The sequence below is a fragment of the Equus asinus genome, chromosome X, assembly GCF_041296235.1.
Source record: "Equus asinus isolate D_3611 breed Donkey chromosome X, EquAss-T2T_v2, whole genome shotgun sequence".
In the NCBI taxonomy this organism is placed as follows: Eukaryota; Metazoa; Chordata; class Mammalia; order Perissodactyla; family Equidae; genus Equus; species Equus asinus.
Window position 1 is genome coordinate 48,881,467 of NC_091820.1, and position 25,988 is coordinate 48,907,454.

General features: G+C 37.2%; 1 protein-coding gene across 1 annotated transcript; it reads left to right on the plus strand.

Moving 5' to 3' along the window:
* The first annotated feature begins 10,207 nt into the window (after window positions 1-10,207).
* Window positions 10,208-12,486, plus strand: LOC139042770 (ferritin heavy chain-like). Its single transcript, XM_070502910.1, has one exon. The coding sequence runs from the start codon at window positions 11,569-11,571 to the stop codon at window positions 12,115-12,117; it is 549 nt and encodes a 182-aa protein (XP_070359011.1). The 5' UTR covers window positions 10,208-11,568; the 3' UTR covers window positions 12,118-12,486.
* The last annotated feature ends 13,502 nt before the right edge of the window (window positions 12,487-25,988 follow it).

Below are 25,988 nucleotides of genomic sequence, written 5' to 3' on the forward strand. Positions count from 1 at the left end.
CAGCTACGTGTAATTCTAATTATACCTTATCAACCAGACTTTGTTTTCTGTATTGTATAATTTTCACAATTTATTTCTAAATGTGTAAATATGACAAGAGATGCAATGCAAATGATAATTGTAACATCAATGATCACAAAACGAAATTCAACTTTACATTTAAAAATCCACTTTTCTCAGCTTTATTGAGGTACAATTAACAAACAAAATTGTATAAATTTAAGGTGTACAATGTGATGAGTCGATATACATATATATTGTAAAATGATTAGTACAATAAAGTTAGTTAACACATCCATCACCTCACATAGTTACTTTTGTGTGTGTGTGGTGAGAACATTTAAGATCTATGGTCTTAGCAAATTTCAAGTACGTAATACAGCATTGTTAACCATAGTCACCGTGCTATACATCAGGCTCCCAGAAGTTATTCATCTTATAACTGAAAATTTGCACCCTTTGACCAACATCTCCCCATTTCTCCCACCCCCAGCCACTGACCACCACCATTCTATTCTGTTTGTATGAGTTTGACTTTTTTAGATTCCACACATAAGTGAGATTGTACAGCATTTGTCTTTCTCTGCCTGACTTAGCAGAATGCCCTCAAGGTTTATTCACGTTGTCACAAATGGCAGGATTTCCTTCTTTTTCATGGGTCTATAATATTCCATTGTATACTTATACCACAATTTATTTATCCATTCATGCATTGACAGAAACTTAGGTTGTCTCCATGTCTTGGCTACTGTAAATAATGCATTGAACATGGGAGTGCACATATGGTGAGATATTGCTATCATTTCCTTCAGATAGATATATAGCAGAAGTAGAGGGGCTGGCCCCACAGCCGAGTGGTTAAGTTCGTGCACTCTGCTTCAGCGGCCCAGGGTTTCACCAGTTCGAATCCTGGGTGTGGACATGGCACTGCTCATCAACCCATGCTGAGGCGGCATCCCACATGACACAACTGGAAGGACCCACAACTAAAAATACACAACTATGCGCCGGGGGGCTTGGGGGAGAAAAAGGAAAAATAAAATCTTTAAAAGAAGTAGAAGTGCTGAATCATATGGTAGTTCTATTTTTAAATTTTTTGGAACCTCCGTTCTCTTTTCCATAACGGCTGTACCAATTTACATTCCCATCAACAGTGCACAAGGGTTCTCTTTTCTCCAATCCTTGCCAGCACCTGCCATCTTTTGTCTGCCTTTGTGATCTGATGACTTTTTGTGGTGGTACGCTTTGATTCCTTTCTCCTAATCTTTTTTTATATCCTCTAAAGGTTTTGATTTTATGGTTACCATGAAGCTTACATAAAAGGTCTTCTAATTATAACATCCTACTTTAAGCTGGTAACAACTTAACTTTGATAGCATACCAAAACCCTATACTTTTACTTCTCTCCCCCTCACATTTTCAGTTATTGATGTTAGAATTTACATCTTTTTTATATTATGCATCTAATAACAAATTATTGTAATTATAGTTATTTTAGTACTTTTGTTTTCTATCTTTTATATTAGAGTTGAAAGTGATTTACATACCACCATTACAATATTAGAGATCTAACTTTGACTATACGTTTACTTTTACTGGTGAGCTTTGTATATTCATGTTTTTATGTTGTTAATTAGAATCTTTTCACTTCATCTTGAAGAACTCTCTTTAGCATTTCTTGTAAGGCAGATCTAGTGATGACGAACTCTTCCAGCTTTTGTTTCTTTGGGAAATTCTTTATCTCCTCCCTAATTTCTATAGGACAGCTTTGCCAGGTATAGTATTTGTGGTTGGGCAGGTTTTTTCCCCAATATTTTGAATGTATCATCCCACTCTCTCCTGGACTGCAAAGTTTCTGCTGATAAATCTATTCACAGAAGATTATAGGGGAGGCACTTTTTTATGTGACAAATCTCTTTTCTCTTGGCGTTTTCAAAATTCTCTTTCTCTGACTTTTGACAGTTTAATTATATTGTGTCTTGGTGTAGCCCTATTTGGGATTATTCTGAATTCTTTGTCCAGACAGTTCACAGATCTACATTTCTTTAGGATCAGTTCTTGGACCTTTATTAGTTTCCTTTGTTGATGTAATGTTTTTGATTCTTCACGATCCTCATATCCTTACACTGGCATCTGCACATTTGAGCAAGTGTTCTCTTCTTCCAGGATTTATAAGTTTCATTTGGCAAGGAAGGACCATCACCAGTCATCTCAGCCTGAAGTTCTGAACAGGCCAACTGGTACCATCCATGGGCAAGTGGTGCTTACTGTCGGGGTCTTTGTTTGGATGAGGTCACTGCCCATGCTCTGAGGTCCAAAGGGCCCGCTGGCTGGGCTCCATAGTCAAGTGGGTCTGTCATCTGGTCTCCACGGCCAGGTGGGGCCAGTGACTGGGCTCTGCAATTTCCTCTAGTCAAGCAAGGTCACTGGCTGTGTTCCTCAGTTGGGCGGTGCTGCTGGCTGGACTCTGAATTTAGGCAGGGCAGCATGCTGGGCTTTGAAATTGGGCAAGCCACTGGCTGTGCTCTACATTTGGGTGGGTTTTGCTGTCTGGGCTTCTTGCCTGGGCAAGGCTGCAGGCTGTGCTCGGCTATCCAGCAGGGCTATATGCTGGGCTCCACAGCCACGTGGAGGTAGGTTGGGTTCCAAGACTTTGCAGGGTCACTGTTTGGGCTTCCTGGTTGGGCAAGCCCAGAAGCTATGTTCTGCAGTTGGATGCCCTGCTGGCTCACCACTCTGCCTGTGTAGGGCTACAGGATGGGCTCCATGGCTGGGCTGGACTGCTTGCTTAGGATCCAATCTGGGTAGACCTGCCAATGTGCTCCCCGGCTAGATGAGACCACTGGCTCCACTCCACAGGTGGGCAGAACTGTTGGCTGTGCTCTCTGATAGGGCACCACTGCCATCTGGTACACAGTCCACCAAGATCCACCTGCTGGTTGCTGTGAGCCCCACCCTCCTTCTTGATTTCTACCTGATCCCAGGTGGTCTAGCCCTCCTGATTCTTCCAGTGTTCCCCATGAGACAGGATAGAAGTGGGCCTTGCAAGAAGCTTCCCAGAATGCTGGGGAACCTGGATGTTCACATTGAGGTCTCTCTTCCCCACTGGAGAACCCTCTCGGTGTGACTTTCTGCCGGCCTGGAGGAGGGGCTCTGTGGTCAAAGTGAAACTGCTCTTCTTATACTTCTGATGTTGTTTTTCTCAGTTTTTGTGGTCCAAGGTGGGTTCTTCAGCCTCACTCCCAGGTTCTGAGATTTTCCAAAGGCATTCTTGTCTGTGGATAGTTGCTAGTTGGTCTTTCTGTGAGGAAAACTAATGCTGGGAACCTCCTATTCAACTATCTTGTTGATTTCACTCTCCCAACCAGACTCTCTTTCTAGCATCCAGGGGGAAGTAGTAACTTCTAAAACTCACTCAAATCTACCAGACATTGCACATTTACAGTTTTTCCTTCATTGCCTTAAATAAAAATATATTTAGCTTTGTGAACTATCATATTTTTCACAATACAGTACAGAACACCAGTACCAGTGTTTAGTGGATCTGTATTCAATAGAGTAAAGTAAGATGTGTACTCTTTAAATAATTTAAAATATGTACTACTTTACTACTATACTATCTTATTACCACAATCCAAATTAAGGTCCAAATTTTAGCTAACATTAACATTAGCTATCAAAGCCTGATATGTACATACAAACGCATGCATTCAATACACATGTACACTGCATGGCTTTCTAAGATGCTATTGAAGCTATCACAAAGTGTGAATTAAGATGTTATTTTATTAAAAAAAGTTCTAATATTATATTACCTGTTTTCTTGTGTTCATTTGACCCAACAGCTCTCCTTTGCAACAGGATAATCTGAGGATGCTCTACATCATCCAGCTATGAAGTAGTTTTATAAAACCAGGTGTCCCATACAGACACTTACTCCAATGACCTGCTTTAATTCAGAATGTAACCCAACCAAATATATTTAATAGCGTGGCTAGGAAAATCACCACCATGGTTTATAAAACAGTGTCTCTGGAGAAAAGGAAGCGGACTCTTGGCTCTGCACAGAATCTTATTATTCCTATTTCCATTTCCCCCTCCTACATTGATAACAACTGATTAAACTGAATATGTTTTTTCATCTTGTAGCTGCAATCTCTATACACAAACTGATTAACTGAAATACCTACATTAATGTGATCAATATATTTGTCAATCTATAATGATGTAGGAGTTGATTTTCATAATTTTGGGAGTTGAGCACCTTGATTCATTCATAAACTATTATCTTTTTTCTAAATATTAGGGATTATTAATGTGGAAAAGAAAAAAGAATTAAGGGGGAAGGGCCACATAGAGAAAATTGATTTCCCTGCAGCATAATTAAGGAATACATTTGATTAAGGACCAAAGTGATGATGCAGGAGGGAATAAAAGCATTGATAATTGATAGAGATCTAGTGAAATAGGAAAGCAATTGTAAATAGACTATTTTGAACACAAAACTGACAATTCCAGTTACCATTACTGTTTTTAGTCCTTGACAGTTAAGATCTGAGGAATGATAAGCAATGTTTCAATAGCTGCATGTACTAGAAAATAATATTGCCTGCCACCAGAAGTTGCTCTCAGCACAGCTCTCCCCAAGCCAGCGACTTGAGCACATAGACAATCAAAGTGAGGAGTATTATCCTTCAAGAATTCTTTCCAGTAGTTCTCTTCCCCTCAATTTCCAGTTTCTACTGCCTCTTCCCTTTCTAATGGGATGCTTTTGGCCTCATCAAGTCCACCAGTCACTCCACAACACATCTTCAATTCATGTCCTGTAAAGGAATGCTAGGTTAGGTATCTGCACATAATCCCTCTTCAGGTATATGTATATACTGGATACATTCATATTACTGCCAATTGTTTAGAAGAATCAGCACTTTTCCAGCAGGAGAAAATTAAGGGATAACATTACTAATGGAGAATGGAGTTATACAGCCGACAGCATTTGACAGATTATTATTTTTTTTATTGCGGTAACAGTGGTTTATAACATTATGTAAATTTCAGATGTACATCATTATATATTTCGATTTCTGTGTAGATTACATCATGTTCACCACCCAACGACTAATTACAATCCATCACCACAGACATGTGCCTAGTCACCCCTTTCGCCCTCCTCCCTCCCCCCTTTCCCCCCGGTAACCACCAATCCAATCTTTGTTTCTGTGTGTTTGTTTATTGTTGTTTTTATCTTCGACTCATGAGTGAGATCATATGGTATTTGACTTTCTTCCTCTGATTTATTTCACTTTGCACAGTGCCCTCATGGTCCATCCACGTTGTCAGAAATAGCCGGATTTCATCGTTTCTTATGGCTGAGTAGTATTCTATTCTGTATGTATACCACATCTTCTTTATCCATTTGTCCCTTGATGGAGACCTTGGTTGCTTGCAAGTCTTGGCTATTGTGAATAATACTGCGATGAACATGGAGGTGCATGTATCTTTACGCCTTCGTGTTTTCGTGTTCTTTGGATAACTAACCAGCAGTGGAATAGCTGGATCATATGGTAAATCTATTTTTAATTGTTTGAGGAATCTCCATCCTGTTTTCCATAGTGGCTGGACCACTTTGCACTCCCACCAGCGGCGTATAAGGGTTCCCTTCTCTCCACATCTTCTCCAACACTTATTGTTTCCTGTCTTGTTAATGATAGACATTCTGACAGATTATTAATGAGCCTTTCCTCATGGGTTGTTTGTCGTGTAAGAAATCAGAACTTAAGAGTGCCATCTGCATTAGCAAAAGTGAAATGGCAATAATCTTTCTACGTAAAGAATATATCCCGAACCATTGATTCGCTTTATGATAAATGAGGTTTAAAATCATTTGGGAAGAAAGCAACAAAATGTCAGTATTTCCTAGAAATTTGAAACTCTCTAAATATGTTTAACTGACCTTAAATATTCAGAGATGTATTCAGAAAATGGCAAAAGCCTTCAAGAAAATAACTCAAGAGGACATTGTTTATTTTTAATGTATGAGCAAGAATTGGAGAATGAAAACGTCAGAGGGAAGGCAATAAGTGTGAATAATACACAGAAAACACTTTACAAACCTTCTACTTGAGAAATTGTGTTTTTTAACACTGGCTGGTTGAGGTAATTATCATATTTTTATGAAAGAGGCTTATCAGCAAATAAGCCACTGAGAGTGTGGAAGAAAAGTTTAGAAAATTAAAAAGTGAGAGCACATTACTCACGTCAAATTATGAAGAATAATGATCACATTAAATACGTTTATTCTATTAACACTCTGGGTTAACGTTATAGCAAGGTATAGAATCACAGGAACATTTTACAAGGATTATACTTTTTTCCTAACTTGACTGGAAAAACTTACAGTTGATTTTAGTGAAACAAAATATCAGCTTCAACCAAGGAATTCTGGATCTTTAGGTTAACTAACATAATTCCACCAAATATATTTTCCCTAAACATAGTTGCTATGTAGGAAAAGGGGTGAGAACCAGCAATTTCTGTATCTGTGACAACAGAAGTAAAGATCTCAAACAAAACATCATTGAATACATATGAATATTTCAAAGTAAAGATATTAATATATATTCTAATATCAACCCATTAGCAGCTAATTTTTCATTGGTCATATAAGCATTCTGTCAGTGAACAAAGTGAACCTAAACAGACTCTTGGGCCCCTGAGATTAAAGTCAATGTCTGTTGCAATCATTCAGCACAAAGCTGGACACGCATCATGTCCTAAATAGTTATTGATTAAATATTTGGCATGTCCCTGCCATTCTAACTCAATGTTCTCTATCTGTATCTGTGAATTCCATGGATCCGTTCTTGTGTTTACATCTAAATGAAAAATTACCGGACGCATTTTCAGGATTATCTTGATCTCTTTATAGCTCAATACAACCACACAGATACAGTGTCCACATTTGCATGTGGGTTTTGAGTTACACTGAGTGTGATTGCTGCTAGATTGGCATGTCCTGGTGTAAAAATGACAATCGTCCCATGTCCATCCTTATGGTCCTATTGATTTATTTTACCAGCTGCAAAGACTAAAATTTCCTTTCAAAGTGATGACTGGAATATGAAAAGTAGTTTGATAGAACAACACTTCAGCACCTTCACTTATGAAAGGTATTGAGATTTTAATGATACTTCACGAAATCAACAAACAACATCAGAATAAATTATCACTTGACTTTTCACAAATTAATAAAAAAGAACATGGACAGACAGTATTTAAGTGATGGCTTCCACTACCTGAAAGCAGTTTCAACAGCCTCTTCCCTATGAACCCTCTTCATATGAATCATCATATGAGCTAAAGCGTGTCAATCATTTCAGTCAAGAAGAATGTATATTGAGCACGGCACACTCAAAAGAAAACTTGCATCTTGGCAACTAGATCTATTCTCAGCGAGAAGTAATTGTGTTTAAGGCAAAAAGCGTAATCTGATGCCTAATTGGAATTTCTTAATTTTAATTTTATTAGTTTTATAGTTGTATCTGCATATACTTATAAATTGTTAGTTTCACAGTTATAAACGCATGCCCTTAAGCATAGAGATTTTTATACCTGGCTTTACGTTTATGCATTTTAAGTAAAATTATGATAGTAATTTGTCACCATTGGGTGTCTTTGATTTTTTTCTCCTTCTAAAGGAAACAGTTTAAATACACATTCAACATCTCTCCCATTCATTGCTTTAATTTGGAGAAATAACGAGACTAAAGCTTTTAATGGACCACTCAATACTTTAATTCATATTTTTGAGCCCCTTCTATGTGAAATTTAGCATCAAACAAGTTAAACAGTCTTTGGACTAAAGGACCTCATGGTCCAGCCAAATTTTCCAAACTATCTAGAGAGGAATCCTGTTCAGAGTGTCACTCTCTGCTTTACAAGATGTGTACTTGAGCATGTTACATCCTCTCTAATTTACAATTTCTTTGTCTGTAAAATATGGGTGATAACAATAAAAGTTAACTCAGAGGGTATCTGTAATGAGATAATGTAGAGTGAACAGCTCAAAGACAGATAATATTGATTTTGACTTGATAGATAATATTGATTTTGGATTGATATATCACTTTTCATGACCCCTCATTAAATGATTAATTTATACATATGCATGCACACACACACACACACACATACATATATGGAGAGTGAGATAAGCCACCAACTGCTGCTACTCATGGTCCACTTCCTTATGAATACATCATCAAGCCTAGCGCATGCACTAATTTTTAAAGATGGGATTACATGGAACATTGAACAGCACTCAGCTGCAAAAAAAATGCAAATGTGAGGAGTTTATAGAACAAGTTTTTGTGTTAGGATGAATAAAAATACCTGGCATATAATAGATGTTCCGTAGAAATATACTGAATGAATGAGAGATAATCACTGACACTGAGTCAGAACTTATTGCCTAATATCAGTTGTGTAACTGTTAGTTCTGTAACAGGTTTAAATGATGAAGGGAACTGAAAGTCAAAAGAGTTTTTACAGATTATATAACTAGATTTTTTATTTGATGACCTGAATTTATTATAAATAATACTGTGATGGTTAATTTTATATGTCAACTTGACTGGGCCAGGGGCTAGCCAGATATTTAGTCAAATCTTATTCCGTGTGTGCCTGTGAGGGTGGTTTTCCATGAGATTAACATTTGAAACAGTAGACTGAGTAAAGCAGGCTGCTCTCCTGAATGTGGGTGAGCGTCACACAATCAATTGAAGGCCTGAATAGAACAAAAATGCTGACCCTCCTCTGAGGAAGAGGGAACTCTTCCTGCTGGACTGCCTTCAAGCTGGGACACTGGTTTTTTCCTGCCTTCAACTTGAACTTCCTGGGTCTCCAGCCTGCTGGCCTTTGGGCTGGACCCACACCATCGGCATTCCTGGGTCTCAAGTTTGCTCCTTACAGATTTGGGGACTTGTCAGCTTTCATAATCACATGAACCAATTCCATATAGATAGATAGATAGATAGATAGATAGATAGATAGATAGATAGATAGATGTATATATGGTTCACTTCCTGTTCGTTCTGTTATTCTGGTGAACCATGACTAACACTGATATAATACAAACATTGACCACAAACATTTCAAAGAAATCTTTATCTTATAGTCCTATATTCATATTTTTAAAAAACATGATCTACTCTGAAGTTTTCTCATTCTATGTTTATATATAGTTTTATATTTCTCACGAAAGAAAAACTGAATGGAATGCTTTGCTTATATATATGTATATTTTCTTCATGGAAATCTGAGGTCCCAGCTCATGCTTGCTTATTGATTTCCCTCAGAAAAGTTAGTTTTTAAACCTTGGGTTTCTCTCAGTTATAATAAATATTTTACCATTACTTTCTTCCCTAGGAGGTAATGATGAGGGATGAAATATCTGAGAAACACCATTATCATTCCTTAGTATACACATAACCATTCAATAGTCTTATTATTTCAAGTATTTGAAGTGTAAAATTGTAGGTAGAAATTAATTATTAAATAATCTTGGGAAATACTGAGAAAATGCTCTACAACATCAAGACTCCTACTTAAATAGATTCTTACAATCAAGTCTAAATTGAAATCTCCCAAGGAAACTTTGAAAGTCTACAATTACATTAAGACTCAACACTGGTGTTAAGAAAACACAGAACACAACATTATCTCACTCAGAAACTGACCACGTAATTCTCTTCCATCTCTAGTGTGTGATTTTATCATTAAAATCAACTTATGAAATAGACACTGTTGTTATTTTATTTCTTTACAGAATCAGCAATTAAATGTCTCTAGAACTGTTTAAATAAGTTTACATCATGACATTTGATATGTGATCCTTTTCTTTCTTCATAAACTCTGATCATAAAATAGGATAAGCTTCCAAAAGAGAAACAGAGACCAAAAAAGGTGCATTAATCAAAGCTATGGGATTAAATCTTTATGTGAAATTAGGCATTTTATCCTAACTTTACCTGAGAGTACTTATAATATTCTGTCATTCTGTCTTATAACTTGAGAACACAGACCACATTTGATTCTTCTGCACATCTCAAGAATCAAACACAGCGTCTGACACATATTTGGAGTATATGAATGGTTGTTGAATTAATGCACAAATTAATTATAAATACCTAGGTTGATCTTCTGTCTCCCACTATAATATCCTTGAATTCTATGAACATATTTCGTCTTTTTTATTTCCATGCACATGTGTAATATCTTGTATGTATTTACTTGAGACAATAAGGGGGAAAAATGGTAGTTTTTTTGTTTTGTTTTGTTTTTGTCTGCTTCTCCACTAGAATACAACACTAAGGAAACAGAGACTTTGTTTCTCTTTGTTACTCATATATGCCCAAATCCTAGACCAGCGCCTGGGCCATAGCAGGTAATCAATAAGTATTTGTTGAATGAATTAATGAATGAAGGAAAGGCCATTTGAGATCAGTGGTATTCCCTACCACGGTGGCTCATTCCATACAACATAATTGGGCTTACAAAGAGACTTGTTGAGTGTCAGCGAAAGAACAAATGAGGTTGGAGGGAATGAATACATCCCCGTGGGTAAGTGCTTTCTCTAAGAATGCACCTAAACCTTTTGTTTTCTGCCAGAGAAAAGGGAAGTGTGTACGTAGCCAAGAGGAAGGTAATTGACAAGCCAGGTGAAGGGGGAGAGCAAATCTAGGATATCAGCGATGAGATCATTGAATCTGTCCTACCGGGCTCCAGACAGGGCAGAAGGAACGTGCTTCTAGGACTGTGCTGAAAGATTAAGAGATGAGAGAATAAAGGGAGTGAAGAACAAGCTCAGAAAGAGTGAAAGACGGAGAGGTGGAAAGATTCACTGAGGCTCTAGAGGTGGTGCTCTCCTGTCAGAGGAGCGTGAACTAGACCATGACTAGAAAGAGAAAAGCGGAGGTCACTGGACTTACTAAGTCTAGGAACCGAGTGAGGAGGCTATCAGAAGTGTCATCAGTATGGATGTTGAAATCACTGATTTATCTAACATTCAAATAAAACTGTGCGATATTAAACATAACTAATGAGACCTCAAAAGCACTATATTTAATGAAACAATCACATTAGGACAATATTCAATTAAGCTGCTCAAAGAAATCATGCAAATGATTAACTTAAGATGCTTGCATCTATATTCATGAATAAAGTTTTAAAATATCATATAGTGCTGACGCTTAGCACACAGTCTCCCGGATTCATCCAAGCCCTGATCCAACCTAGAACACCACGCTTGAGCCCCTCCCAGCTACCCCGCCCACCGTAAAGTAATATAACATAACGTAACGTGACACAATGTGACGTGACGCAACGTAACGTAACGTAACGTAAAACGGATCTCCCCCACCTCCGTAAAATAACGGACACTCCCAATTTGGTGTGACGCCATTTTGGTCGCGAGCCAGAACTGCCACTGAGCCAGAGCTCACCCAACGGCGCCTTCATCACCTACTCTGGGAACACCTTGAGGTCGCCTTCGCCTTCGCGCCTCCAGCCATGGCGACCGCGCAGCCCTCGCAGGTGCTCCAGAACTACCACCCCGACTGCGAGGCCGCCATCAACGGCCAGATCTGCCTGGAGCTGTACGCCTCCTACGTGTACATGTCGATGGCCTACTACTTCGACAGGGCCGACGTGGCCCTGAAGCACTTCTTCCAGCTGTTCCTGCAGCAGTCGCGCCAGAAGAGGGAGCACGCCGAGAGGCTGATGCAGCTGCAGAACCAGCGCGGAGGCCGCCTCCGCCTTGGCGACATCAAGAAGCCAGACCGCGACGACTGGGAGAGCGGCCTGAAGGCCATGGAGTGTGCGCTCCAGCTGGAGAAGAACGTCAACCAGAGCCTGCTCGATCTGCACCAGCTGGCCACCGACAAGGCGGATCCCCATCTGTGCCACTTCCTGGAGAGTCACCTCCTGCTCGAGGAAGTCAAGTCCATGAAGGAGTTGGGGGACCATCTCACCAACCTGCTCAAGATGGGGGCCCCAGCAGACGGCCTGGCAGAGTACCTCTTCGACAAGCTCACCCTGGGGGACGGCAGTAAGAACTGAGTTTGGACTGCTTTCCCCAGAGCCACAGGGTGACTTCCCCTGATCACCATACCGAGCATGCATATTGCAATATTGCCCTTGCAAAACGTTCACTTTTTTTTTCTTCCAGTTTTGCCATTTCTTCCAATACAGTTATGTGGTTCCTAAATAAATAAAGCTCTGTCCTTGATTTCATGTGTGCAGATCTCATCTTTTAAGTTTTAAGTCAGGTATCCAGGAGTCTCTCCGCCCACCCATGTCCCATCCACATGCAGCTCGGGATCTCTGTGGATGGAGGGAGAAGGTATTCCATGGGACCCTGGGAAACACAAAATCAATCTTCCCCTCATAAACAAAGTGGGGGTGTGGGGTGGCTGGTCTGGGACCCTGGTGAATGTGGGTACCTGTGCATGGTAAAAGCCTAAAGACGTGGCCTGAAAATCACAATTGTGATTCCCCAATTGCCTCTGGGGAAGGAGTGAAGGGAATGGGATTGGGCAGGGATTAAAACAAAGGGTTCTTAAATTTTACCTGAAATTTTTTTGATTAATAAAATATGCAAATATTATTGCTTGTTAATGTTAACTAGATAGCAAAGTGGAGACCCCAAAAGCCAGCTTGGCAGACTATCTCTTTGACAAGCTCACCCTGGGCAACAGTGATAATGGTAACTGAGCCTTAGGCTGACTTTCCCATAGACACGGGAGTGACTTCCCAGGTCACCGAGCTGGACCTGCATATTGCCCTTACAAAACATCCAAATATTGTTTTTTCCTTCAATTGTCCCCTTTCTTCCATTAAAGTACCATGGTACCCAAAACCCCAAATTACATCAATAGAAGGAGTGAAAAATATAATGTCAAGGCTGAAAGTCAAATTTGTGATATTGACTATAACGTACAATAATTCTCCCTGAGTGTTGTCAGTGACTCTGGCTGCTTAGAAGAATGTAGAGGGGTCAGGAGAGTTGAAGCTGGGAGACAAGTTAGGAGATAATGTAGCTAGTCCAGAAGAGAGATGACGGTAGCTGGAACTGTGGTGGTGACAGAGGAAATGAAGAGACCTAGACAAATTCCAGATGCATTTGCATGAATCAAGAAGATTTGCTCATGGACCAGAGGTGAGAAATGGGAAATGAAAATAATCTCGGTTCTGGTGTTTGGACTTGAACACCTGGGTTGATGGTAGTGCTATTTCTTAGTCTGGGGATTTTGCCAGGGGCACATCTGGGGAGGAAGGGTGGGAAACGCATGGCATGTAAAATCTGAGATGCCTATTAGTGTCATTCAGATAGCTGAAAAAAATGCATCTGGAGTTCAAGTGGGATGTCAGGTTTGGAAACATGGGAGGCATTGTGACAGGATAAGCTCACCAGAAAGAGAGTTTAGGGAGATTGTGGCACAGCCACCCCCAAGCGTAGGGCAGCTAACGTTTAGAGAATAAAAAAAAATTAAAAAACATGAAAGACTCTAAATAGATATACTGGGGCAAATACTAAGCCAAAGAAGGCTGGTATAACTAAATTACTATCCGAGAGATTTTTAAGACAAAAACATATTTAGGAGTATTAAGTGTTTTTACTTAATGATAAATAATTCATTAGGAAAATAAAATTATTCTGAACCTATGTATATCTAATAATGGAGCCTCAACATAAATAATGCAAAGTTTGAAAAAATGGATCACAGAAATTGATAAATTCATACTTCTCTCAGAAATTGACGGATGAGACAGACTTAAATTTAATAGAAAAAGATGATTTGAATAATAAAATTAGTAAAATTGACCTTAAAAAACATAAATAGAACTCTGAACCCCCAAAACTGAGGGGATGTAAGTTATTATTAAGCATACAAGGAACACTTAAAAAGCTGACCATGTGCTAGGCCACAAGAAACACAAAAAACCCCACACAGGGCAAATTCTCTAAACAAAAGGCAATAAAAGTAAAAATAAATATGCAAAAAACAGTCTCAAACACCAAAACACTTGGAAACTAAAAGCACTCACATAAATATTTTATGGATAAAATAAAAACCCTAAGGTAAATGATAAAATATTAAGAACTAAATATAAAAACAAAAATAATACATATTTAAATGTCAGGATGATGTTAAAGCAAGTCTTTAGAGAGAAATTTATAGCATTAAATGAATGTATTAGAGAATAAGAAGGATTAAAACTTAATAAAATGAGCTTTCAAAACAAGAGTTAAAAGAATAATAATGGACTAAACATGAAGACAAAAGAAAGAGGGAAATAATTGCAATAAGAGAAAACACTAATGAAATAGAGAAAAAGAACACTAGGATTAGTAAAGTCAAAACTCAAGTTTTTGAAAAGACTATTAAAATGACAAACCCTAGTCCAATCAGTCCTCAAAAAAGTAAAGACAAGACAAGAAAATGAAGGTATAAATAAACAATATTAGGTGCAGATACAGAATTAGAGATGAAGTAGTTTTTAAAAATCATAAGTGAATACTATGAACAATGCAATTCAAATAAATTTGACAATGTAGATGAAATAGATAATTCTGTAGAAAAACATATACAACTGAAGAATAAGTTCAATGAGGTGAAAAACCAGAATAGAGTTATAATGATGACAAAATGGCACTGGTAGTCAAACATCTCCCTACCTACTCTCTCCCCAAAATACATTTTCAGCTTGCTAGCTAAAATATGCCAAAACTTCAAAAACCAAATAATACCTATCTATTAAAAACTCCTCCGGAAAAGAGAGAGGGGTGACTCCCCAACTCATTTTATGAAGCAAATATAACCCTGATTATTAAAACCACATAAAGATGGTACAAAACAGAAAAATTACAGGCAAATGTCACTAATGCATATAGATGCAAAAATCCTAAATAATATATTAGCAAACTGAATCTAAAGAAGCATTTTAAAATAATGTCATATCAAGTAAGATTTATCCCAAAACCTTGCAGAAGATTTAACAATAGACAATTTATTAATTGAATTCATCACATTAACAAATTAAAAGAACAGTATCATATGATAACCATGATAAGTGCAGGAAAAGCATATGATAAAATCAATCAATTAATCATTCATGGTATCTTTAAAAACAATGCCTTCCAAATACTCAGAGCAAACATCAAACTTAATGCTGTAATGTTACAAGCATTCCTCTTCAGCCTGGAAGAAAAACAGGATACTTCTTATAAGTGCTGAAGATTCTAGCAAGAGCAGCAAGATAAAAATCTGTCCTACCATTATCAAGACTCATAAAGCGATATCTATTCAAAAAGGGCGGTATTGGCACAGGCATAGACAAATGGATCAAAGAAACAGAACAGCTCAGAATGGAGAGCTCACCATGTGGAGAAAGAAAATAAAGTTATATGTACAGAAATTAGGCTCAAATACATTAAAAACCTGAATATAAAAAATTAAATATTTAAAAGAAATACTTCTATGACATCACAGCAGGGGAAGATGTCTTAAGATACAAAAAGCATACACACACAAAAGGAAAAGATTAGTACATTTGACATGACAGTTTATAAACAAGCCAAAAACTAGAGTAAGATATTTCTGATGCTTATAACCATAAAATAATTAATCCTGAATATGCAACAAATTAAATCAATAAGAAAACAAATCATCCAATTAAAAATGAGCAAGGATGATAGCAGGAAATTCACAAAAGGGCAAACTTGAATTGACTGTAAACAAATGAATACACACTCAGTTTCAAGATACAGAACATTTCCATATCACAAGTATCTCTCATGCTACTTTTTTGTTTTTGGTGAGGAAGATTAGCCCTGAGCTAACATCTGTGCCAGTCTTCCTCTATTTTGTATGTGGGTCACCACCACAACATGGCTTGATGAGTGGCGTATGATCTATGAACTGTCTGACAAAGAATTCAGAATAATACTGTTAAAGAGCTTCGGCAAACTAAAAGAACAAACAGACAGAAAACTAAATAAAATTAGGAAAACAATGCATGACCAAAATGAGAAGTTCAACAAAGAAATAGAATCCATCAAAAAAAAGAAAGCCTAACAGAAATCTAGAGCTGAATAATTTAATGACTGAACGAAAGAATTCAATAGAAATCTTCAAGAGCATATTCAACCAAGCAAAAGAACCTGAACTCAAACACAGGTCATGTTAAATTAACCATTTAGGGGAGCTAAAATAAAAAAGAATGAAAAACAGTGAAGAAAGCCTACCAGAATTATGGGACACAATGAAGAGAAACAACATACTCGATATTAGAATCTCAGAAGGAGAAGAGAATGAGAAGGGACAGAAAATCTATTTAAAGAAATAGTGGCTGAAAACTTCCCAAACACTGGGAGAGGAATGGACATTCAGATACATGAGGCTCAAGGGACCCCAAACAGATTGAACCTGAAAAGGGCTTCACCAAGACACATTATAATTAAATTGTCCAAAGTCAATGGCAAAGAGATTTTTGAAAGCATCAAGAGAAAAGAGACTCATCAAACATGAGGGAGCACTCATAAGATTATAAACAGATTTCTCAGCAGAAACTCTGCAGGCCTGAAAAGGGTGAAATGATATATTCAAAATATTGAAAGAAAAAAACTGGCAAACTAGAATACTATACCTGGCAAAGTTGTTCTTCAGAAATGAAGGCGAGATAAAGACTTTCCCAAACAAATAAAAACTGACGGAGGTCATCACCACTAGACCTGCCTTACGAGAAATGCTAAAGGGCATTTTACGGACTGAAATAAAAGGAAGCTAATTAACATCATAAAAACATGAATGTCTAAAACTTATCAGTAAAAGTAAATATATAGTCAAAGCCAGATTCTCTAATATTGTAAAGCTGCTATGTAAATCACTTACAACTGTAGTTTAAAAGTTGAAAAAAACCAAATGTATTAAAAATGACTATAACTATAATAATTTGTTATTGGATAGACAATATAAAAATGATGTAAATTGTGTCATAAATAACCTAAAGTGTGATGGGGGGAGAAAGAAAAGTGACATTTATGTATGCTCTTCAAGTTGTTCTTATGTTTAAAATTGTATGATATAACTATAAGATATTTTATTTAAGCCTCATGGTAACCACAAAAGAAAAACCTGTAATAGATACACAAAAGATTATAAGAGACAAAGTATACCACCACAAAAAGATATTAAATCACAAAAGAAGACATCAAGAGAGAAAGCAAGGGACAAAGGATCTATAAAACAGAAAACAATTAATAAGGCAATGCTAGGTCTTTACCTATAAATAATTATTTTAACATAAACAGATTAAATTCTCCAATCAAAAGGCATATAACGGCTGAGTCGAGAGAAAAAAACAAGATTCAAAAATATGCTACCTACAAGAGATTCGCTTTAGCTTTAAGGAAACACATAGGCTGAGAATGAAGGGAAAGAAAGATATTCCAAGCAAATGGTAAACAAAATAAAGCAGCAGTAGCTATACTTATATCAGACAAAACAGGCTTTAAGCTAAAATTGTTACAAGAGACAAAAAGGTCATTACATAAAGATAAAGGGGTCAATTCATCAAAAAGATATAACAGATGTAAATATTTATTAACCCAACATCAGGGCACCCACATATAAAAAGCAAATGCTAACAGAAATAAAAGGAGAAATAAACAGCAATATAATAATAGTTGGGAACTTTAATATCCCACTTTCAACAATGGCTAGACCATCCAGACAGAGAATCAATAAGGAAACAATGGATCTGAACTATAGACTAAATGGAACTAACAGATATGTACAAATGGACCTTAACAGATATTTTTCCAAAGAAGATCTGCAATGGCCAACAGGTACGTGCAAAGGTGCTCAACATCAATTGATATCAGGGAAACGCAAGTTAAAACTACCATGAGATATCACCTCAAACCTGTTAAGATGGCTATCATAAAAAAGACAAGAGATAGCAAGTGCTGGAGAAAAGGGAACTCAGGCACTGTTGATGGGAATGTAAATTGGTAAAGCCTTTATGAGAAACAGTATGGAGCTTCCTCAAAAAATGCAAAAGTAGAACTACCATATGATCCACCAATCCCACTTCTGGGTATACATCCATCCAAAGGAAATGAAATCATCATCTCAAAGAGCTATCTGCACCCCCATGTTCATTGCAGCATTATTTATAATAGCCAAGACATGGAAACAAATTAAGTGTCTATTTATGGATGACTAGATTAAAAAGTGTGATATATATATATGAATATTATTCATCCATAAGCATAAAGAAATCTTTCCATTTGTGACAACACAGATGGACCTTGAGGGCATTTTGCTAAGTGAAATAAGTCAGAGAAAGACAAATACTGTCTGATCTCATTTATATGGGGAACCTAAAAAACCCACCAGAGCCATCCCTGATGGCCTAGTGGTTAAAGTTTGGCATGCTCCACTTCGGTGGCCTGAGGTCAGTTCCTGGGCACGGAACCACACCACCCGTCTGTCAGTAGCCATGCTGTGGTGGTGGATCACATAGAAAAACTAGAAGGACTTGCAACTAGAATATACAGCTATGTACTGGGGCTTTGGGGAGGAAAAAAAAAAAGAGGAATATTGGCAAAAGATGTTAGCTCAGGGCAAATCTTCCTCACCAAAAAAAAAAAAAAAACCCCACCAAATTCATAGAAACAGAGAGTAGATTGGGGATAGCTAGGGGTGGGGGTGGGGGTGGGGTGGGGGGGAATGGGTGAAGGTGGTCAAAAGGTACAAATTTGCAGTTATAAGATGAACAAGTTCTGGGGATCTAATGTATAGCACGGTGATTATAGTCAACAATATTATACCGTATACTTGAAGAATGCTAAGAAAGTAGATCTTAAAAGTTCTCACCGAGGCTGGCCCAGTGGCGCAGTGGTTAAGTTCGCATGTTCCGCTTCTCGCTGGCCTGGGGTTCGCCAGTTCAGGTCCCGGGTGCAGACATGGCACCGCTTGGCAAAAGCCATGCTGTGGTAGGTGTCCCACGAATAACGTAGAGGAAGATGGGCATGGATGTTAGCTCAGGGCCAGGTTTCCTCAGCAAAGAGACGAGGTTTGGCAGTAGTTAGCTCAGGGCTAATCTTCCTCAAAAAAAAAAAAGTTCTCACCACATGCACAAAAAAATGGTAACTGTGAGGTGAAAGATGTCTTAACTAGCCTAATTGTAGTAATCATTTTGCAGTATATACGTTTATCAAATCTTAATGTTGTGTACCTTAAACTTACTCGATGTTATATGTCAGTTATCTTTCAATAAAGTTAGGGAAGAAATAAAATAAAAAATATTGATCTTACCAAAGAACTCGCTCTTTGTTTAATTTTTTCATTATTGTTTCTTTGTTTTCCATTTCATTGTTTTCTCCTCCTTTCTTTTATTTCTTTCATTCTGTTTCCTTTGGGTTTATTTCGCTCCTCTTTTTCTAGGCTCTTGAGGTGGAAACGTGGATTATTGATTTGAAGCTTTTCCTCTTTATTATATAAACATTTAGCTTTATAAGTTTCCTAATCGGCACTGGGTTAGCTGCACCCCACAAATTTTGATATACTGTATTTTCATTTTGTTAAATATATTTTTTATTTCCCTCGATTCTTTCTCTTTGACTAATGGATTATTTAGAAGTGTGTTGTTTAGTTTTTCAATGTTTACACATTATCCTCATCTTTCTGTTATCAATTAGTAGTTTGATTCCATGTGGTCAGACAATATACTCCATATGATTTAAATTTTTAAATTTGTTGAGGTTTGCTTTATGGTTTAGGATATACTTTATATTGGCATATCTTCTGTGGGTATTCAAAAGGAATGTGTATTCTGATGTTGTTGGGCAAAGTATTCTATAAATGTCAATTAGATCACTTTAGCTGATGTTGTTAAATCCTTCTATATCCTTGCCGATTTTCTGTCTAGTTGTTCTATCAACTATTAAGAAAAGGGTGTTTAAGTCTCCAACTATAATTGTGGATTTTTCTATTTCTTCTTTCAGTTCTGTTTTTGCTTCTCATATTTTGTAGCTCCTTTGTTTGGTGCATACTCATTTAAGATTTCTATGTTTTCCTGGTGGATTGACACTTTTATCGTTATAAAATGTCCCTCTCTGTCTCTAAAAAATTTCTTTTCTCTGAAATCTACTTTATCTAATATTAATATAGCCACTCCTTCTTTCCTGTGATTAAGATTTGCATGATACATCTTTTTTTCCATCAATTTACTTTCAACTTGCCTATATCATTGTAGTTGAAATGAGTTTCTTGTGGACAGTGTAAAAGTTGGGTCATATTTTTAAATTGATTCTGTTAATCCCTGCCTTTAATTGCTACATTTATACCGCTTCCATTTAAAGTAATTACTTATATATTAGGGCTTAAGTCTGAGATTCTGCTTTTTTGCTGTTTTCTCTTTTCTGCTTTCCTGTTGGTTACTTGAACATTTTTCAGAATTCCATTTTGATTTCTCTATAGTGCTTTTGAGTGTGTCACCTTGTGTGACTCTTTTAATCATTGCTTTAAGTATTACATTATATATACATAACATCTCACAGTCCACCTATGCTATTTTACTAGTTCTAGTGACATGCAGAAGCCTTACCTCCCTTTACATCTCTTTACCTTCCTCCACTTATCATATAATTGTTTAAAATATTTCCTCTACATACATACATTTAGGACCACATCAGGCAGTATTATTATTTTGGTTTTCACCATCAAATATAATTTAGAAAACTCAAGAGGAAAAGGAAAGCCTATTGGTGTTTGCCTATATTTTTGCTTACCTTGATCTCTCTTCTATCCTGATGTTCTAAGGTTTGTTCTTTTATTATTTTATATTCATTTAGAAAACTTCTTTAGCCATTCTTTTAGGGTAGATCTGCTAGCCACAAATTCTCTTAATTTTCCTTCTGAAAATGTCTTGATTGCCACTTCATTCCTGAAGGATATGTTCACTGGATATATGATTGTGGGTTAACAGTTTTTTGGGGTAATTTTCAAGCACTTAAAAAAATATTTTGCCTCTTCTTTCTGGCTTCCACGCTTTTGAAGATAAATCCACTGCCATTCTAATTGTTTTCCTGTCTTTAGTTTCCAGCAGTTTAATTATGATTTGTCTTGGTGTTGATTTCTTTGCGTTCTCCTGTTTAGCATTTGCTCAACAATTTGAATCTGTAAGTTTACGTCTCTTGACAAATTTGGTACAGTCATTATTTCTTCAAATACTTTTTCAGACCTGCCTTCTTTATGCTTTCCTTCTGGTTCTCTGATGACGTGGGTGTTAGGACTTTTGTTATAGTGTTATAGAGCCCCTAGGTTTTCATTTTTTTCAATCTGTTTTCTCTGTGTTGTTCAGATTTGGTAATTTCTATTTTTCTGTCTTCCAATTCAGTGACACTTTCCTCTCTTCCTTCCGTTCTGCTGTTAAGCCTGTCCCCTGAGCTTTTTTATTTCAATTAGTATAATTTTCAGTTTTAAAATTTTCATTTAGTCCATCTTCCTATCTTCTGTTTATTTGCTGACACCTTAATTTCTTTTCTGAGATTTACTTTTTTTTCACTTGTTTTATGCATGTTTGTAATGCTCTTTGACATATTTTTATCATGACTGGTTTAAAATCTTTGTGAGATAATTCTAAAATCTATGTCATCTCGGTGTTGGGACATGTTGATTGTCTTTGCTTTTCATTCAGAATGGGATTTTTCTGGTTCTTTGTAGGATGAGTGATTTTTGACTGAATCTAGATATTTTCATATTATCTTACAAGACTCTGGATCTTACATAATCTTTGTCTTAAATGGCTTTTTTCTGACACTGCTCTGACAGGGGAAGGAGAGGGTTGCTGATTTGTTAATGCCAGGTGTGGGCAGAAGTCCAGGTTCTCTAGTTGACTACCACTGACATCCAAAGAGGGCTGGGCTCCATATTGCTACTGGGTGGGGACTGGAGTTCCCGTTCCCCGTGTGTTCTCCACTGATACCAAAGTGAGGGTGGTCTAGTTACCACAGGGCTATGGTGAAAGTCCTGACCTTCTATGTATTCGTTATAGTTCTCCAAAGAAAGCGAATCAATAGGATGTTTAGAGAGAGAGAGAGAGAGAGTTATTTTAAGAAATTGGTTCATGTGATCATAGAGGGTGGCAAATCCAAGCGCCATCAGGTTGGGGACCCAGGAAAGAGCTGATGCTGCAGTTCAAGTCTGAAGGCTGTCTGCTGGCAGAATTCCCTCTTGCTCAGCGGAGGTCATTCTTTTATTCTATTCGGGCCTTTAATTGATTGGATGAAGCCCACTCACTACTATGTCATTCCTCAGATTCCAAGGTCTCTAGTTGGTCTGCTTTTTTCTCAGCACCCTTTAGAGTCTTCTTTTTTTAAAAAAAAATAAATGTTGCAATATAATTCACATACGGTACAATTTACCCTTTGAATTTATAATTCAATAGCTTTTAGCATACTCATAGAGTTCTGCATCCATCACCACAATAAATTCTGGAATATTTTCATTGCCCCCAAAATAAACCCTGCTCCACTTAGCTATCATTTTCCAGTCTCCCCACCTGCCCAAGCCTAGGCAGTTGCTAATCTACTTTCTGTGTATTATAGATTTGTCTATTCTGGATATTTCATAGGTATGAAACCACACAATATGTGGTCCTTTTTGACTGGATTCTTTCACTTAGCATGATGCTTTCAAGGTCCATTCATGTCACAGAATGCATCAGTACTTTATTCCTCTTATTGCTGACTAACATTTCATTAGATGGATATATCACATTTTCTACATCCATTCATCACTTGATGGGCATTTGGGTTGTTTCCACTTGTGATTAGTTTCCTGTAAAAATTACCATGAATTGATTGCTCAAAACAACACATATTCTCTCAGAGGTCTGGAGGCCAGAAGTACCAAAATATTTTCACTGGTCCAAAATCAAGATGTCAGCAGGGCCATATTCCCTCTGAAGGATCCAGAGGAGAATCTTCCTTTCCTCTTCTAGTGTTTGTGGCGGCCAGCATTCCTTGGCTTGTGGCTACATTCCTCCAATCTTTAGAGCCAGCATCTTCAAATTTCACTTTGTTCAGTCTTCATATCACATTCTCCTCTGAGTGTGAACTCTCCCTCTGCCTCCCTCTTACATGGACGCATGTAATTGCATTAGGGCCCACCTGGATAATCCAGCATAATGTCCCAATCTCAAGATCCTAAAATTAATCACATCTGAAGAAACTCTTATTTTTGCCAGATAACACTCACAGGTTTCAGGGATTTACCTGTGGATATCTTTGGGGGGGGGGGGTACATTTTTCAGCTTACTTCAGTCTTCCCTCTGACCCCAAAATATTCACATCCATCCCACATAAAAAATGCATTCATCCATCCCAACATTCACCAAAGTCTCAACCCTTTAAAGCATCAATTCAAGTCCAAAATCTCACGTAAGTATCATCAGCTCAAAAGTCCCAGATCTAATCATCAAAGTCATCTAAATCAGGTGTGAGTGAGACTCTGAGTATGATCAATCTTAGGACAAAATTCTTGTCCATCTCTGGACCTGTAAAACTAGAAAACAAGCTATCTTTTCTCAAAAAATAATGTACAGGCATATTATAAGAGTTCTAGCCATTCTCACTCCAAAAGGGAGAAAATAGAAAGAACAAAGAGGGCACCGGTCCGAAGTGACTTTGATACCCAGTAGGAAAAATTCCGCTAGGTTTCCAGGCCCAGGAGCAATTCTTTGTGGCTTGAGATTTCACCCTCTGGGCTCATGGCTCCAGGCTCTGAACCCAAGGTTCTGCCATAGGAGTTATTCTTCATTTTTTCTTGAAAGGTAGGATATATTTGTATCTGAGTAGTTGTATTAGACTGTTTCCTGCTGTCGAATTTTGGAAGCCTGATGGCATTCCTTTGTTTCATCCTCTCTCTGTCTCTTTCAGTCCAAGATGGCAGTATTTCTTCTGGTATAACATTCTCAAAAATATTGTGGGTCTCTGAGGTATGTCATAGGGATATATTCAACTAGACAGGAGGGTCATTCACAGATCCCTCCTGGAAAATCACATCTCTATTCCTAGCTTCTGCTTCTATGATTGAAGGATCCATGAATTGTATATCTAATTTCAGAACTAGCAAAAGGTTGCCCAGGAACAATCTCGGCTTTCTCTCCACAGCATGCTTTTCTAACAGTAAATCTCCTAATTTTAGCATCTTTTGCATTGTGAAGAGGTTAAGAATATCCCAAATCATCAAGTCAAGTCTTGGTTTCTTCCTTATTTTTTTAAACACAATTTTCTTTTTACAGCAGTTTCAGTTTCACAGCAAAATTAAGAGGAATGTACATAGATTTCACATATACTCTCTGCACACACACATGCATAGCTTTCTCCATTATCAACAGCCCCCAAAAGAGTGATACATTTAGTACATTTGTTACAACTGATGAAAACACATTGGCACATCATTATCACCCAAAGTCCGTAATTTACATTAGGTCTCACTCTTGGTGTTGTACATTCTATGCGTTTGGACAAACGCATAATGACATGTACCCACCATTATAGTATCATACAGAATAGTTTCATTGCCATAAAAATTCTCCGTGTTCCACCTATTCATCCATTTATCCCTCTATCCCTCCTTAACCCCTGGCAACCACTGATCTTTCTACTCTCTCCATACTTTTTCCTTTTCCAGAATGTCATATAATTGAAATCATACAGTATCTAGCCTTTTCAGATTGGTTTCTTTCACAGATAACATGCATTTAGGGTTCCTACCTGTCTTTTCACGGCTTGATAGTTCTATTCTTTTTAGTGCTGAATAATATTCCATTGTCTGGAGGTACCACCGTTTATTTATCCATTCACCTACTGAAGGACATCTTGATTGCTTCCAAGTTTTGGCAATTATGAATAAAGCTGCTATAAACATCCATATGCAAGTTTTTGTTTATGATTTCAACTCCTTTGAGTAAATACTGAGGAGCACAATTGCTAACTCACATTGGGAAGAGCATAGTTAGTTTTGTAAGAAACTGCCAAACGGTCTTTCAAAAAGTGGTTGTACCATTTTTGCATTCCTACCAGCAATAAACGAGAGTTCCTATTGCTCCAAATCCTTGTCAGCACTTGGTGTTTTCAGCGTTCTGGATTTTGGCCATTCTTAGGTGTGTAGCGGTATCTCATTGTTTTAGTTTGCCTTTCCTTGATGACATATGATGTGCAGCATGTTTTCATATGCTTATTTGCCACCTGTATATCTTCTTTGGCGATGTGTCTGTTAAGGTCTTTGGCTCATTTTTTAATTCGGTTGCTTGTTTTCTTATTGTTGAGTTTTAAGAATTCTTTGTATATTTTGGATAACAGTTCTTTATCAGATGTATCTTTTGCAAACAAACAAAAAAAAATTTTTCCCAGTCCGTGGCTTGTCTTCTCATTCTCTGGAAATGTCTTTTGCGGAGGAGAAGTTTTTAATTTTAATGAAGTGCAGTTTATCAATGATTTCTTTCATGGATTGTGCCTTTGGTTTGTATCTAAAAAGTCATTGCCACACCCAAGGTCATCTAAGTTGTCTCTTATGTTTTCTTCTAAGGTTTTATAGTTTTGTACTTTACAGCTAGGACTGTGATCCGTTTTGAGTTAATTTTTTTAAGTCATATATTGTTTATTTCTCACATAACATCTACAACAAATTAAAAGTCATTCTTTACAAAATTCACAAATCAAACTATGGAGCATAAAATATTACAAAATTCAAAATTGTAAAGTCAATAATTAAGAATGTCAACTAATTATAACAGTAATTTGTTTAAGATAATTACACATCATTCTTCCTTGGAAAATAAATTTATTACAGCAACCCCAATATTTATTTGTAACTGTGTCTTATTCTATAGAAATCGCCATTGGGTGAGACTAT